Source organism: Ascaphus truei, chromosome 4 (assembly GCF_040206685.1).
Source record: "Ascaphus truei isolate aAscTru1 chromosome 4, aAscTru1.hap1, whole genome shotgun sequence".
Classification (NCBI taxonomy): Eukaryota; Metazoa; Chordata; class Amphibia; order Anura; family Ascaphidae; genus Ascaphus; species Ascaphus truei.
The window spans coordinates 15,233,411-15,249,897 of record NC_134486.1 but is presented as its reverse complement, the minus strand read 5'-3'; the positions used below and the strand labels follow the sequence as shown (position 1 = coordinate 15,249,897).

Here is a 16,487-nt window from a genome sequence, read left to right as displayed (position 1 = left end):
GAATATTGCCCTCCTGGTTTCTTTGTGTAAGGGCAATGTCACTAGCGGCTTTGTTTACTTTAAGCCTAAAAGGCTGCTAACCGTGACCCACTGCTCTAAATTACAATAGGCATGTCTTCTGGCATCTATTTGAGTCTGTCCTCTGGTGAAAAGCTTCCTTACAGAATATGAATATATATTCTCTTCATTTGGGCTACTAACCTTCCTAAATAAAGAATTGTTTCTTACCTGAGTAAATGAAGAATTCCATTGAATTGCACTGTCATTGATTAGGATTTGAGAACCTTGACTTCCAGTTGAATAAAAATGTCCAACTTGAATTTCTCTCACAGTCTTGTTAGGCAGTATAATGTAGTTTAGAATGTCAAACTTTGCAAAAGAGTTTTCCTCATCATCAAAGTATACTTCCTCACCCCCTGGGGTTTTGAAATGAACTTTTTTCAAGTAATAGTTTACCTAAATAGAAAGAAACAACAAATATGTTGCAGGACAATGATTAGCACTCGTCTTTATAGTGTTTCCCACAGTGATTACATTTGATCATTGTTCAGTTTGATATTCTATAAAACTTTCATGTACAGCCGCGGCCCTTTTTATTCTCCAACATCTCCGGGATTTTGCCGAATGCCACGCACTTCACCGCACTTCAACGCAATTCACGACATTCATGCCGCATTAATACCGCATTCATGTTGCATTCATGCCGGCGTCACCCGCGGTTGATGTGTTTATTGATGTGTTTATTGATAATGGTTCGGATTTAATTGGTTGCAATTCTTCGCATATCCGCCAGGTGGCAGATTTTCATGAATTGTAAAGCGCATGCGTTTCAGTAATGTGTCGACTTGCAGGTGTTTAAAAAAATACCACAGTGGACCATTGTAAATTGGCCTTGGTACTGAAGAAGTTACAATAATGTATCAATTTAGGCTTTCATATTAAAAAATACATGCACAGTGTCTGGTGTTTTATTGTCCTGAGAGTCCCGAAATGAGTGCACCACCGCAGTCCGTGTTCCAAAAACCTGACAGAACGTACGCTTATTTAATATGGGCCGCGATTAATGCAACAGATGATAAGATGGCAACAGTTGGTCAACTTTATCAGTATTTTATCGAAAACTATGACTTTTACAAATTTTTACCAGATGCTCATGTGTAGAGGCGTGCAAAAAGGAAAAAGTTATGTATCGATCCGTGTTTTTTTCGTATTGATCCCGGTGTTATTAGAGGGTATTGGTGTGTATCACCAGATTTTTCCCGTATCTTTGATCATGGAGACTTCAAAAGGCGTAAGGTCATGTTAAAACCAACTAAGAAACGTCAGTCGCTGGCAGTGAAAACCTGGCAACCCTTGCTGTCTGTCCCCGCCCGGATACCTGCAGCCTGAGCCGGATTTTGCATACAGAGTCCAGCAAGCTTGCATGTACCAAAGCGATTTCCAAGCTGTCAACTGCAGGTGTAGTAGTCCCGCTGTCACCTGTCAACTACATGTATAATCGAGAATACAGGACTGGCAGTGGCTCGGCGCCAGCTGATTGGAAAAGTCTATGGTGAGTAATGTTGCCGTATTTTATTCTATTTTTGAAATATCAATATCAATGCACAGTCAAGCGATTCTCCTGTAAAGCAATATCATTGGCTGAGCAGCTTCTACAGTAGATACTGCACAATTGGTGGAAAACTAGGCGCATGCGCATTGGAACCTTCTTGAAATGCATATGCGTGTCATCACATCGACAGTAGGCGCATGCGCATGTGAACAGGAGACGCCCCCAGAGAAAATTGTTGTGGGAACTTCTTTAGGGACTGCCTGACAATTACAGTAAAACTTTTACTTTTGTTTTTCCTCAGAAAAGAAAATATTATCATCTCATGCGGAAAACGGCAAATGGAGGGATTTCGATGGATAATATCGCTTTGTGTAACAATGCCTGCACATTGCTGAATCGGATTTAAAAAACCCCGTACCGAAGTCTACAGTTTAGTGGCCATTGTTATTGATTAGGATAGAATACTGAAACTGAGAGCTTCATAGAATACCTGAAACAGTATGCTGTTGTTTTCAGACCGTATAGAATACTTTTTTTTATATATATATACTGTATAATAAACCCGAAAAATAAAAAGTATGCATTTATTCTACATTTATTCCCGTACATATGTGTATTCTATACCCATACAGCATGTATTGTTTTAATACTCTTATGATGTACAGTACTGAACATGCCTACAGTATATAGTACAGTACTGTACAGTATGCCTGGACAGTACTGTATGTTCTAGAAACACTATATTTTGTTACAGTATAAAAGGAGACAATGGAACAATTTAAAACAAATCAACATTTTCTGTTATTGGTGGAGTAAGTACAAAAACATTTATTTACAAATACAATTTAAAAACATTTAATGTGTACAGCAATTCAAAATATTAAAAGGTGTATGGTTTACTGCTAGTGAAAACATTTATGTACAGAAAGTCAAAACATTTACAGTAGGTTGGTGTACAGAACAGTCAGTCAGGCCTGCGCAACTCCAGTCATCGAGGGCCGCAAACAGGCCCGGTTTTCAGGATAACCATGAAAACCGGGCCTGTTTGTGGCCCACGAGGACTGGAGTTGTGCAGGTCTTGTGTAAGTAAAAACATTTCTTTATTAATACAAGTTAAAACACGCAACATCTCCTTTATTAAAGTACAGAAAGTCAAAATATTTACAGTAGGATGGTATACAGTACAGTAAGTCAGGCCTGCACAACTCCAGTCCTCGAGGGCCGCAAACAAGCCCGGTTTTATCCTTAAAACTGGGCATGTTTGTGGCCCTCGAGGACTGGAGTTGTTCAGGTCTTGTGTAAGTAAAAACATTTCTTTATTAATACAAGTTAAAACAAGCAACAAGTCAAAAAATAAACAACAGTTGAACAATCATGCAAATTCAATCTCCACCAGATTGTCCTTCCAGAGCCGATGCCTTGTATGATGCAAAATGCCATGAATGGAGTCTCGAACGATTTTCATTAAAGGATCTGAAATTGAAAAATAGCACCGCAATTCCTCCACAATAGTCAGGAAGCGTCCGTTTTTCGCAATTTCCTTCATAGTTGACATTTTTGGCCCACCCGCAGTACACCAAGTAGGACACGTGATGCTTAAAAATTAGCATGCCATACTTCTGGGGTAAACCAGCACTCATCACCCTATACTTCTCCCTGAGTGCCGGTGGCTGCTCGCGCAGGATGATGTCGGGCACCGTATCGATGCAAGCGTATGTAAGTTTGATTCTGGAAGTGGGTGTTCTTCTGGGAGCGGGCGTGCTTGTGGCGGCGGGCGAGGGTTGGTTGTCTGGGAGGAAGCTTTCCTCCTGTCTTGGTCGCCGTGTTGTCTTCTGGTGTGGTCTTGATGGGGTTGTCATGTTATCCTCCTTGTCAACAGCATACATGTACACAAATTCTTCTGGTGTAGGGGGTGTGCTTGGTGTTGGAAGATGGTCGAAGGTCCCATTCATCACATCCATTCCACCCTCCTGCTCCGGCTTTGGGGATACAAGGGCATGAACACCGAGCAAATGATGTATCCCCGCTATATCAGTCTCTATCTTCTCCATCCGTTGATCCATCTTCTCCATACATTGATCCATCTTCTCCATCCGTTGATCCATATTTAGCATGGTCTCTAAAAGAAGATCTATCTCTACCAGCAAAGTAGAGTTCCCAGGGATATCGACTCTTAACCCATTCAGCATGCGATCTAACGTGCTGGGTCTTGTGCATGGGGTGCTGTGGACATCTTGATGGATGGGTGCTACGGAGGATGAGATGGGGGTTCCCTGGAGAGAAGCGGCAGCGTTGTCGAATAAGAATGGAGGAGGTGACCTGTGGATTTCCGGGAGAAAAGCGGCAGCGTCGTCGAAGAGGGATGGAGAAAGTGACCTGTGGATTTCTGGACGAGAAGCGGCAGAGTCATCTAAGCGTAATGGAGAAAGTGACCCGTGGATTTCCGGGAGACCAGCGGCAGCGTTGTAGAAGAGTAGTGGAGAAGATGGGCTGTGGGTTTCCGGGAGAGCAGAGGCAGCGTCGTGGACGAGTAGTGGAGAAGATGGGCTGTAGATTTCCGGGAGAGCAGCGGCAGAGACGTCGAAGCGTAATCGAGGAAGTGGCCTGTGGGTTCGATTGGTTGGCTGCCTTTTGTTTTGCCTTGAGTGAACATCACCGAATTTCTTCTGCGACATTATAAGGCTTACGTGTATTAAAACCCTTAGCCTTTGGGGCTAGCAGAAGGTTTTCTTTATAAGCCTTAGCCTGTCGTTTTGGCCTTGCTTGGAAACGGCTGCCGCCGCCTTTTGCTTTTTCTGTGTGATAGGCACGGTAGAGGCGAGTGGCTTCCTGTGTCCGTAGTATCTGGGTTGATCCATGGAAGCAGATGGCACAATGCAGTATCTGGACAAGGGCAAGTTCAGATAAAGATCATCGAGTGGTGGGCTATGCAACGTTTGTAACCTTTTATGCATGGCGACGAGGTACAGGTGTTGAAAGTGGGCGTACTCTAATGTGAGTCATTAACGTATAAATACACCATCCATTTTGTGGATTCACTGCACATTGAATACACATCGACTAAACATCGAATATACATTCTTGTGCTTGTATTTCTTTCTACTCACAGCTATGCCTGTTAAAAAGATTTCAAAGGATCTCAGCATGAGAATTAAGATGTACACGAGCAGACAACAAATTGCAGATATCCAACGCTGGTTAGCTGCTTCTGGCCTTGTTGTGCCATCAACCACCGTGTGCACACGGAAAAACCAAACAACGCATGAGGACACCAACGGTAACTAACGAGTAAGTATATTTATATCACTATATAATACAGTATATCTATTATTGTTTATATTGCTGCATATTAATATATCTATATAGTACAGATTTATCTAATTTTAAACTTATTTTGGTATATTTATATAACTACAGTATATAATACAGTATATCTATTATTGTTTATATTGTTGCATATTAATATAACTATATAGTATAGATCTATCTAATTTTATAGTTATTTCGGTATATTTATATAACTACAGTATATAATACAGTATATCTATTATTTTTTATATTGTTGCATCTATAATTGTTTACTGTAAATGATGTGCTGTACTTGTGGCCTACTGCACTGTATCTTACCGGATTGTTGTTTTTCTGTACACTGTAGGGAGACAACTCTTCTGGTCGACAAAATAAGTGAAGAGACTGATGAGAAGAGTGCCTTAATTGTCAAATACACTCTGCTGCAAAATCACAATCTCACTGTATCCGAGACCAGCATAAAGAAGATGAGACGCAGAATTGGATGGAAATATGGACGTGTGAGGTTAGTACTGGACAGTACAGGAGGTTAAAGTGCGTACCCTATGATAAGGGACGTTAACAAGATCAAGAGAGTGGTCCAGGCCCAGGCATGGATCGACAGTGGAGAAACTTTCCAGGATTGCATCTGCACTGACAAGTCTACTGTATCGCTGGAGAGATTTGCCACCTTTGTATTCCACAAAAAAGGTCGCATTTCTATGAAGCCACGTCCAAAACACCCAGTGAAGATGTATGTGTGGGGTGCCATCTCTAGGCGTGGACCAGGATGCATTGTCATCTTTGAAGGTAAAATAAGTCACACGCTTTTGCCTTATGCAAAATACTTATGCCTTATACTTTACTAGTGTGCAGTTTTTTGAGCACTTTTCTTTTCTTGTTATAGGAATCATGAATAAAGCTTTTCTCCAAGAGCAAATTGTGCCTGAGATTGTGGAATATCACACGTGAGTTCCCAGATGGTCAATGTTTCTACCAGGACAACGATCCGAAGCACACCGCGTCAACAGTGCATATTCTTGAGCGCGGTATCAACTGGGTGAAGACGCTAGCGGAGTAGGTGCGGTAACCGTGTCTCATTTTTTCCCACTGTTTTTACTGTGTACTGTATCTCTTTAACTAATTGTCCTTATTTTCCCCCTCCAATGACAGATCGCCAGACTTCAATCCTATCGAAATGTTCTGGCATGAGCTGAAGGACCATATCCGAAAAGTCGTGAAACCCTCCAGAAAGGATGAGTTGGCGCAAGGCATCCTGAGTTTTTGGAACGATGTACTCACCGTGGAATGATGCAATAAATATATTGACGATATTGTGACTGTGTTGCCCATTGTGATCGCGCGTAATGGGCAAGCATCAGGAAGGTAGTATGGTAAAGTACTGTACTGTCGTATGGTACTGTAAGTACAGTATGATACAGGTAAGTATGGCACAGATGTTTTCTTTCCTGAGAGAGTAGCACTAGCCACCTGGTTGCAAAGTATTTAACAGTAGTTACAGTATACAGTAGTTCCAGTATAGACTAGTTTGACCGTACTAACTGCATACTGTAGTCCAATATGGAGTAGCTATACAGTACACAATGCCATAATATGCACCTACAGTAACTGCACAATTTTTTTTCTTTCCTGAGAGAGCAGCACTAGCCATCAGGTTGCAAAGTATTTAACAGTAATTACAGTATACAGTAGTTGAAGTATAGACTAGTTTGACAGTACTAACTGCATACTGTAGTCCAATATGGAGTAGCTATACAGTACACAATGCCATAATACAGTATGCACAAAACTGCACTCATTTTTTAATTTCTTGTCTTTTCAGAAAAAAAGGATGGGCTGGGGGAGTGGGGGGGGTATCATGTGTAAAGTTTGTGAACTGTGTCTACAGTTAAGTGAATCTAACTGCAGTCATAATTTACACAAACCCTCCCCTCTCTCAATGAACTACACAGAATGAGGAAGAAGATAAAGACTGAAAATTTGTATTACTGTTTTTTTTATTATCAATGTTCATTATTCATGATTATCCACCGGCCCTCAATTTTCACCCCCCCTCCTCTCTCAATGATTATTTGTATTTTTCTTTCACGATAAAATAAAATACATATTTAATTACATTAAGCTTTTATATCTTTGAACTTTAAATTCACTGTGAATGTGTGTGGGGGGGATTCTTCAAGAAGACAAAAGTTTTAATAATTGGTTACCTTTTTAATAATTGGTTACATAATCAGATTAACATAAGGGCAAGCCAACAATAGGAAAATTAACGAATGATGTGAGAGAGGTTGAAAAGCACAATGACAAGCTTTAGAAATGGAATGGTTCTGGAGAGGTGTCGATAAGAGGTTATAATCCTTGAGCGAGCCCTGTGTGTATCTGTGGGGGTGGGGGGGAGGGGGCTAAAGCTGCATGAAGGATTAGCTGTATTGTAGTTCAAATACATGACATATTTTCAACAGGCAGTCATCATAATAATTTGATCACTACACCCCCAAATACATAAAAACCACACAAATCAACCATGTGCAGTCAAACGCACAGTGTCACAGTCAAAAGCTACAGCACAGATTGAATATTGTAATATCAAGATTGCTTAGGCAGGCTTGTGGAGAAAATAAAAAATGACGAGAAAAAAAAAATATATTTTTTTTTGGTCACTCACTCTTGAACTTTGCAAGCAAGCAGTGATGAAGTTATAGACGCATGCGCAGTAATCATCAGCTATGTAGCTCCCTTCCCAAAGAGGATTACACGCAGGCGCAGAGAGGTGATGCTTGGCTAGGGACGATTAAAAACACAATGACAAGCTTTAGAAACGAAATGGTTCTGGAGAGGTGTCGATAAGAGGTTGTAATCCTTGAGCGAGCCCTGTGTGTGTCTGCGGAGGGGGGTTGGGGAGGGGGCTAAAGCTGCATGAAGGATTAGCTGAATTGTATTTTAAAGACATGACATATTTTCAACAGGCAGGTCATCATAATAATTTGCTATCCACACCCCCAAATACATAAAAACCACACAAATCAACGATGTGCATTCAAACGCAGTGTCGCAGTCAAAAGCTACAGCACAGATTGAATATCGTAATATTAAGATGATTTAGGCAGGCTTGTGGAGAAAAATAAAAAATGACAAGAAAAAAAAATATTTTTTTTTTTGGTCACTCACTCTTGAACTTTGCAAGCAGCAGTGGTGAAGTTATAGACGCATGCGCAGTAATCATCAGCTAGCAAGCAGGAATGTGATTGAAACCAGAAAGACACACATTCAAAGGAATGGTGTGGAGAGGTGTACTGTACTGTAGATAAGATAAGAAGTTGAAATACTGAAGTGCAGTAAATTGGCCTGTGTGTGTGTGGGGGCGAGCGAGGGGAGAGCGCTGTATATGACGAAATGTGGTACAGTTACAATACACGCCTATGCGTTTCAACAATGTTCAAATGAGACATACTGTACAGCACTGAACATACATGTATAAATATGCAAATTTACAATTTCTGCACGCACACACGCAGACTGTGTATTGACGAACTGTAGGTTGAACTGCTAAAGTATTAGACTTTAAAGACAATAGCTCGCGAACGTGCCCCTGAGTTTTTAGACGGTATTGCAGTGTTGCAGACAGCGCTAATAAAATGCTAATATTATGAGCGCTAAAATACCTGAACATATTCCGGGGAAAAAAAAATACTGCATCTGGCCGCGGTTATCAGAGTTGAGCCGATACGGCCATATTAGGATAAAGGCTGCTGCAGCTGTATATGTAGCACCTGTTTCCCCCTGCCACAGAATATCTGGCCACTACATGGGTGTTTTCCTGGGTTCTGTAGATCACCTGTTGATTCAGGAGCTCTGAGTTGCTCCGCATTGGAGTTTGGGAGCAGCAACAGGGCAAGCTTTCTCGTGGTTCTTACTGTGCAGCGCCTTCATTCCATGAGGATCCTGCTGGATGAAGGATGGTCTCCACAGGCAATACTCCGTTCCAATGATCACATACCATAGTATGTCCAAAGGCAGTTTTATTATACAACTGCATGCTCGTCCTCCATCCCTGGATCAGACCACCGGAGCTTGAGACCCCAAGAGCCCTTCCCAATCACCTTAACTCTCTGCTAGGGAAAAAGGGTATCACACAATTCCATAATCATTAACATTCAATTTGGGGGGTTGAGTTTTATACCTGTGGGGAAGGGCCTGTAACCGCGCCCCATAACAGGGCAGGTCCTGCACAAGGAGTTTAACCCCAACTCTGCCTGTTCCTCTCAAGACTTATAGTGTTGAGGCCAGTAGAATACTATAGCCAGGGTCACTTGGTTACATCCTCCCTCTGGTGAAAATCCTCCTCACGAACCTCATGAGGAGCATAAGTATGCACCATCAATAATTGTGCAGGCCCACAAAATTATAAAACACATAGCATTACAATACATTAGAATAACTGGTGACATAACTAGTTCCTCTTATCCAAAATAAACTTTTGCCCAGTTGCAGTACAGTTCCTGCTGTAATTACCTCCTGGCTCAATATGCTCTATATCCCTGCTGTATCTCTCTTTACAATTTGCATTACTGCCCTGCTGTATCAATAGTAGTGATCAGAGTCTGGAATCCAGACTAGCTTACCATCTTTATCCGGCACTGTTATGGAGTGGCACTTGCCATACTCACTGATATATGTGACGGTAGGGGTTGATGGCATCACAAAACTGAAATGAAGCCCAGCTAGCTACTGTACCCTTAAATCCATGTAACTTGGCCACCTATGTAAGGCTTATTTCAACCAAATGCACTATGTATGTGAGAATGTAGTCCAAAGCACTTTATTCCCTGTTAATTCATTTCCCAAGTCTAGTTGAACAAGCAATATGAGATAAAGGGTTTGTGATCTTTGTGTAAGCACTGTGATGTGATTTGGGAGACAGCCTTGTAAAGGATTATTTGGATAATATGTACATTTGTATGGAGGGGACCCTGATTTAATCATCTGAGGATCCTGCAAATAAATGTGTATTGAGACAATGGTTGGGAGCATGAAGGTGACAAAATAATATTGCTAAAATGAAGATACTGTTGATATATTATTGAAATGGACTGGTTGGGGTCTCTGGAGAAGGATTGAAAGTGATGTTCAGTTTCCATTTTGCAAAGTCAGTCATGTCCAGTATCCATTTTGTGAGTAAAAATGTGTATGTGGTGTGAATGAGTTTCGTTTCTGAGTACTGTAGATTATGATTGTGCCTAAAGTAACGCCCACATTCCTAGTGAGACTTGGTACCTGGAACCATTCATAGTTGTTTTGAGGCTAGTTCTAACCAGGTTTAATGAGCTGTAATATGATTGGTTTAAGAATTAAGGAGTGGTTAGTATAATCTGCCTAGTAACAGTTTTAGACAAAGGATCCAAAAGTGTATAACATTTACTGCCTGGACACTCCCTGGCAGAGAGTCTATTTGACTTTGGTGTATGATCATACTTTGTATTAAATAAACTTCTCATTATTCAACGAACCCTTGTTTGTGAGTTTGCAAACAACAACAGAGGTGTTACAGACATTTGTTGAGTGAAAAAGATTGAACAATATGGGGATGGGTTCTTAGCACACCTTCTGGCTGTTGTGGCCCCAACCTAATCGATGCTCTGATTGGCGGGCAGCCCCCTCCCAGGCAAGGGATAGCCACAGAGGGCTATATAAGGGGTGCTGATGATCAGAGAATGAGATCTACCTTCAGAGAGCACCAGAGAGCAAGAGAGGCTAACAGAGACCGGGAGACACTCTGGGAAGGTGTGAGCAGATTCCGTCAGAGGACCATTTGAAGAGACACTCTGGGAAGGAGTGGGGAGAACATCTGATAGCATCTCAGAGCATATGAGAGACTATATGAGAGAGTGAGAGTCATTCTGTGAAGGAGTTTGATCTTGACGGTGACCAGCTGGAGATGTATCTCTGAGGGGCTGCTGTGTGATCAGCCCTCTTGTATCCTGGATGAGAAGAGGACAGGGCAAGCCTACATGAAGCAGGCTCCTGTACCTATTGAGGCTAGAGTCTACTCCCCAGGTCCCCAGTTTGTATTGTATCTTGTTTTGTACATCTTTGTTTTGTCTGCTGGCGTGCCAGAATAAACCCCATTTTATTCAACAACTTTTCCCTGCCTGCTGCTAGTGGTCCCAGTGGTTTTGGTGTAAAAGTACTGTTCTCCTGTGAAAATATACTCTACCCGGTCTAGATTAATATTGTGTCCTACCTACCAGACCTACCAGATATTCAGCGCTGTCCGCCCTAATAACAGCTGTGGTATTATATTTAGGAGCAATATATTCAATCACTGCCACCCTTACCCACTCATCCCTATGAGCCTCAGTGACTCTCATGAGCTCTTCGGGGAGATAAGGATACTCATACCATGGGAACGCTTAAACTGCTGTACTAGAACTCGCTCTGCACGGCTACTATTCATGAGATTCTGCCCACATGCCCGGCCACGCAATACCAGAATAGTGGTCCATCCAAAGGGGAAACACAGAAATCCTCCCCTTTTCTGGTTGTGCAAGCAGTCCCTGATCTACACATTGGTTATGTTTCCTCATTATCTCCGCCTCCTGCTCTGGAGTAAACTTTGCATTCTGCCACCAGTGATTGTCCCTTTCCAGAACAAAGCATGTCCTGTTTAAATGTGGTACATAACCCCTGAACATAGGATCCCATCACCTGTACACATCATTGGCATCATCAGATTCATACATATCCTATACTTTTCTAACAGTACGTTCTGGTGCTACAGTCATGGTAGATGATCGTGGCAGAGGGGATAGGGGACGTTATTTATTATCTAAATCTTTGGTCTCTGGGAAGGTGGCGGGGATGGTAATACGGGCAATAGGGGTCTGGGCTGGAGTTATAGTATTCCCCGCAAAAGACAATGCGGGAAGCATTGCGGCCAGAGTGGAAGAGATCGTACAGTATTGTCAGGAAGTCCCTCTTTGCGTCCACAGAGGAAGTCTCCGCCACTCACTGGAGCTTACGGATCAGTTTGACAGACTCCGCACCTCCGCTCGGATAAGGCCAATATAGGCCAGTAACAGGCCGGCAGCCACGGTTGCAAATAGGCCACATCGCACCGCAGGCAACGGGTGTCATCTCCTATCTCGCCTCCCGGGTAACCACAAATCAGGCACACATAGTGCAGGAATTTCTCCTCTCTGTCCCACATCATTAGAATGCCTCCAGGCAGTGCATATCGCTTGAATGGAAACATATCCATAGTAGTAGAACCAGAGATAGTTCAATGGTTAACCTTCCGACACTGAGCAACATGTGCGTCTGGGCTTTACTGGCTTCGCATCCGATCACACCCGCCTACTCTACGCGTTTCACTTTGCAGCTTCTTCAAGAGTCGGCGTTACTGATATCCTCCATGAGAATTGCTGCCCGTCCTCCTCCACGATCCCGAAGGCACCAGAAGGGACGCGACCCGCCACCGGAAGTGACACTCACTGAGCAGTGGAGATATCGACTAGCCACTCATCTTTATTTTTATGTGCCTATGATACCTTTTATTCATGTAAGTATGATATATTATTAAATACACACCCCTGAATTTTATACAGTGTTGCACTACTGTGGAATTTTCTGTTTCATTGAGGATACATCACACTGTGACCACCATCACCAAACGACTAGATAAACTAACATCTGACTACCCTGAGCCACATGTTATGTGGGAAATTATGTTTTTTGATCTGAGAGATTGTGAGTACCCTTTTGGCTGAATCCTAGAATTAAGAACACTTGTGAAGCTGATTACACTATGTAGTATATACAGTATGTTTTTCATAAATGGTGATATCTGCACTCCCCAAACTTTAAATATAACTACACAGAAGAAAACCAGGATCTTTCTTCAGAGGGTTGAGCTGCGACCTATTACCTATTTACTGCACTTGCACATTCACTTATTTGTATTTAATTTTCAGCACTTTATTATACACTTGTTAGCGTTTCAATATTGTTTACTATTTGAGCACATTTAATTACTCTGTATAGGAGCGCCTTAGCACCACTTTTCATCACTATCCTGCTAAGGGACCCTGAACTCTCCTCCTTTAGTGCCTGCAACAAGCTCCATCATTTGGGGGCTATGTTTCAAGCCCCCACACCGGCTGGCATGCTCCACAGGCACTCTTTTCCTCCCCAACTGCAAGCGCATAGTCCCAATATGGGGGGCTAACTTTCACGCCAGGTCCCCATTCGAGCACCCTATCCCACCCGGGGATCTAGCTCATAGTAGTTGAGCACATACTGCTGTCCCATTGCGGGGATTGATATCTTTAAGTCACAACCCCCTGGGGCATGTGCTGCAGCGTGCCCTTGGCTGAAATGGTTATGTTCAGGCACCTCTCAACCCTGGAACATAGCACTGTAAAGGCACCAAACAGATAGTCCAACGCGGGGTGCTATCTTTCAAGACTATCCCCTAAAGGCATACCATCTGCGGCTCCTGTCATGATACTGTGAGGTTTAGACACTTCTCCACCTTTGGAAGAGGATGTGACCCGGCCCTGATACAGTGTGATTCTGACACCTCTCAGATCTGCATAACATCCCGGACAAGGTAAAACGATGGCCTTGAAACAGTGGGTTCAGGCACATCTCATGCAGCAGAGGGTGGGGTTGTGTTATGAGCGAGTTCCATCCAGGGAACACCGCTTGCAAACGAAAAGAAATGCTCTGGCCTGGATACGGTGAATGCTCCCATTAACTTCTCCTATAGCGGGTTTTCCAGCAATACTTTGCCGCCCCCGTTGCTCATCTCAGCAGTGCCTCCAAATATTGTCGCGGCCGAGCTGAGTCTAATTCTCACCCGGTTTGTGCCGCGGCAGATTTTGGGCTGGCGCCGAATTTTCCCGCGCGCCAGCCGAAGCCTCGCAGATTGGTCCTCCGATCAGTGCCTCTCCCCTCCCCTCTCCGGGTCCACCGGGTCCCCAGGGCCCCCCACCGCCTTCCCCCACATCTCCCGTAACCAGGGCTCCCTTCGGGGAGCCCTGGGCACGCGCGCCACGTGCGCACGCACCCGATGAAGCGTGACCGCGCATCAGTGACGCGCGGCACGCTGAGGGAAAAAAATAACAAACCCGCGTCTTCACGCGGGTTGCGGCGCCAGCCCCTTTAGACTCAGCTGCGCCACCACTGTATAGTGTATAGTACCTGTTCCCCCCTGCCATGGAAGATCTGGCCACTGCATGGTTGTTTCCATGGGAACTATAGCTCACCTGCTGGTTCAGGAGCTCTGAGTTTCTCCGCGGTTGGAGTTTGGGAGCAGCAACAGGGAAGGCTTTCTCGTGGTTCTTACTGTGCAGAGCCTTCATCCCATGAGGATTCCTCTTTTTTTATTGATATTCTCAATAGATATTAAGCATGCCCTACTTATTAGAAGTACAGTAACTATATACAGGTAGTCCTCGGTTTACGACGTTTCGCTTTCCGTCGGATGATTTTTCCGACAGCGGCTAATTCAATAAAAAAATGCATCATCCGTCGCAAGTTTCGCGTACCCGACGGAAATCACCACCTGTTAACATTGGTCCCGCTTTCCGACAATCTGCTATCCGGCAGGGGTTTGCGGGACGCTTTGTGTCGGATAAGCGAGGACTCACTCTAATGCAATTTGAAGAAAATTAGTGTGGTAAAAATGTTTTCATGATTTAGATAAATCAATATCTTTATATTTAAAAATAAAAAACACATCTAGACTTTAGGGCCATTTGTGAAACATTTTTATTTTGGTATATTCAGTTTTATTGGTTTTGGTAACTTACTACAGAGGCAGTAAGAGGTATTGTTGAGTATTCAGCCAGGAAACCACAGTTGAAAGCTGCCTGACCACTGCCTGCTCGCGGCTTTCCCGCGGCCAGACTAATTTCCCATCAGGATTAACATAGCGGGCTCCCTGCTTCTGAATGGGACCCTCACTGTGGCAATCCTACCGGGCTACACCAGTCTAGACGAGCTGTGCAGTGAGAGCAGACAGAAGCGATCCCTCTCCCTGCACATCTCTAACAGGCTATAGCGCTGCTTTTATTTTATTTTATTACATAGTATTGAAGCACCCCTACTCACTAAATTCCATTAATAAAGTGACAATTTCATTTGATATCATATTATAAAGAGTTATTGCCAGATTCGCTAACATTACTATATTCAAAATAATTAGGAAAAATAATCACTTAAATCAAGGATTTTCTAGTATGAAAATATTTTCCTTTTAACCCTCCTGTGTAATATTCTCTCCCCTTCTATGTGCAGATGTATTTCTTCTCACAATCCAGGGGGAACAGCATTACATTGTACCTGGATTGTAAGAAGAAATGCAGTGTTTTGGGACCAGCGGAAACAGGACCCACCAGAGGGTTTGAGCAGGGAGTAACAACCATATTTGTTTTTTCACTGCACTATTTTTGCACAATTATGTTTATATGGTAATTTTAGCTCTGTCACTTGAAGTTATTATTGTGTATTAGAGCACTTAATACAGATCACGTTATTGTTAGTGACCACTCTTTGCGGAAGCGCCTTTTTTCAACTTTCTCTTTACTTATGTACAGATGTAGCTATATTTTGTTTAATTTCTGTCGCGTTATGCAAACTATTAATCTCATCAACCTGAAGGAGTCAAGAAAAAAGTGTAATATTTAAGATGTAAATTCCTATATTACACTTTAGTAAAACACATGTACATAATTTTTTCCTGATATTTGCTCATTTTCACAAGGAAAATCCATCCCTATTCATGATATACATCTTCACCCAAATATTTACCTTCCATGGCTGCCAGGTCTGACTTGGGATATCAGTTTTTGGGAGCTTGTGGTTAGTGTGTAAATACATGTCATGCAATGCATGTGCAACAGCATAAACTGCTGTATATACGCTGTGGGTGAATCGGAAATTATTCACATCGTACATCGAGGGATCCAACACACTGAGGTCACTATTACCTTTACATTCAGAGACTGGAATTATTGTCTTATAAGGGCCTGGTAATAATGTCATATTTTGAGGCAAACAATCAAATGTGTCTCCCCAGATATACTTGAGAAATATATTGTCTGGATATTTATAGAGATCTGCACTTTGTAGGAAATCTCGCAGACCTGGGATATCCCCTCTTTGCACAGAAAACCTCAGAGCGCCATTCAACTGTTCAATGCCATAGAGCTCATGTAATTCTGTGACTGTCAGCAATGTGGCAGGTAGAATTAAAACTTTCCCTAATCCAGATACATCGGAAGAATATTTAAAGATGGATATTAAACGTGCTGGGTTGGTATATACAATGACCACCTTACAGCTGGATTTTAGGACAATATCCATATTTTTGTAGTACCAGTCTTCAGCGAGAACAGTTATGAGGAATTCAACACAGCTTCCGCTGTTAATTATTTCATCTCGTAGTTCCCTGCCGACTCTGTAGTTACTTTCATCATCTGAAGTGATAATCCCAACCCAGTTCCAGCCAAAATGCTGTAATAACTGAATGATGGCCTTATACTGGATTCGCTCATTGGGCACAGTGCGGTAAAATGATGGAAATCGTATTCTGTCATTAAAAATGGGATCCATAGCTCCATAA

General features: G+C 42.7%; 1 protein-coding gene across 1 annotated transcript in view; it reads right to left on the bottom strand.

Moving 5' to 3' along the window:
- The window catches only part of LOC142492234 (vomeronasal type-2 receptor 26-like), a 76,803-nt gene extending 62,580 nt beyond the window's left edge, over positions 1–14,223 (bottom strand). The window contains exons 1-2 of the mRNA XM_075594903.1: positions 14,128–14,223; positions 229–456 (exon numbers count right to left, since the gene is read on the bottom strand). Coding sequence (XP_075451018.1) covers positions 229–456; positions 14,128–14,223 — 324 coding nt within the window. The remainder of the gene's footprint in view (positions 1–228; positions 457–14,127) is intronic.
- Between the last annotated feature and the right edge of the window lie 2,264 nt (positions 14,224–16,487).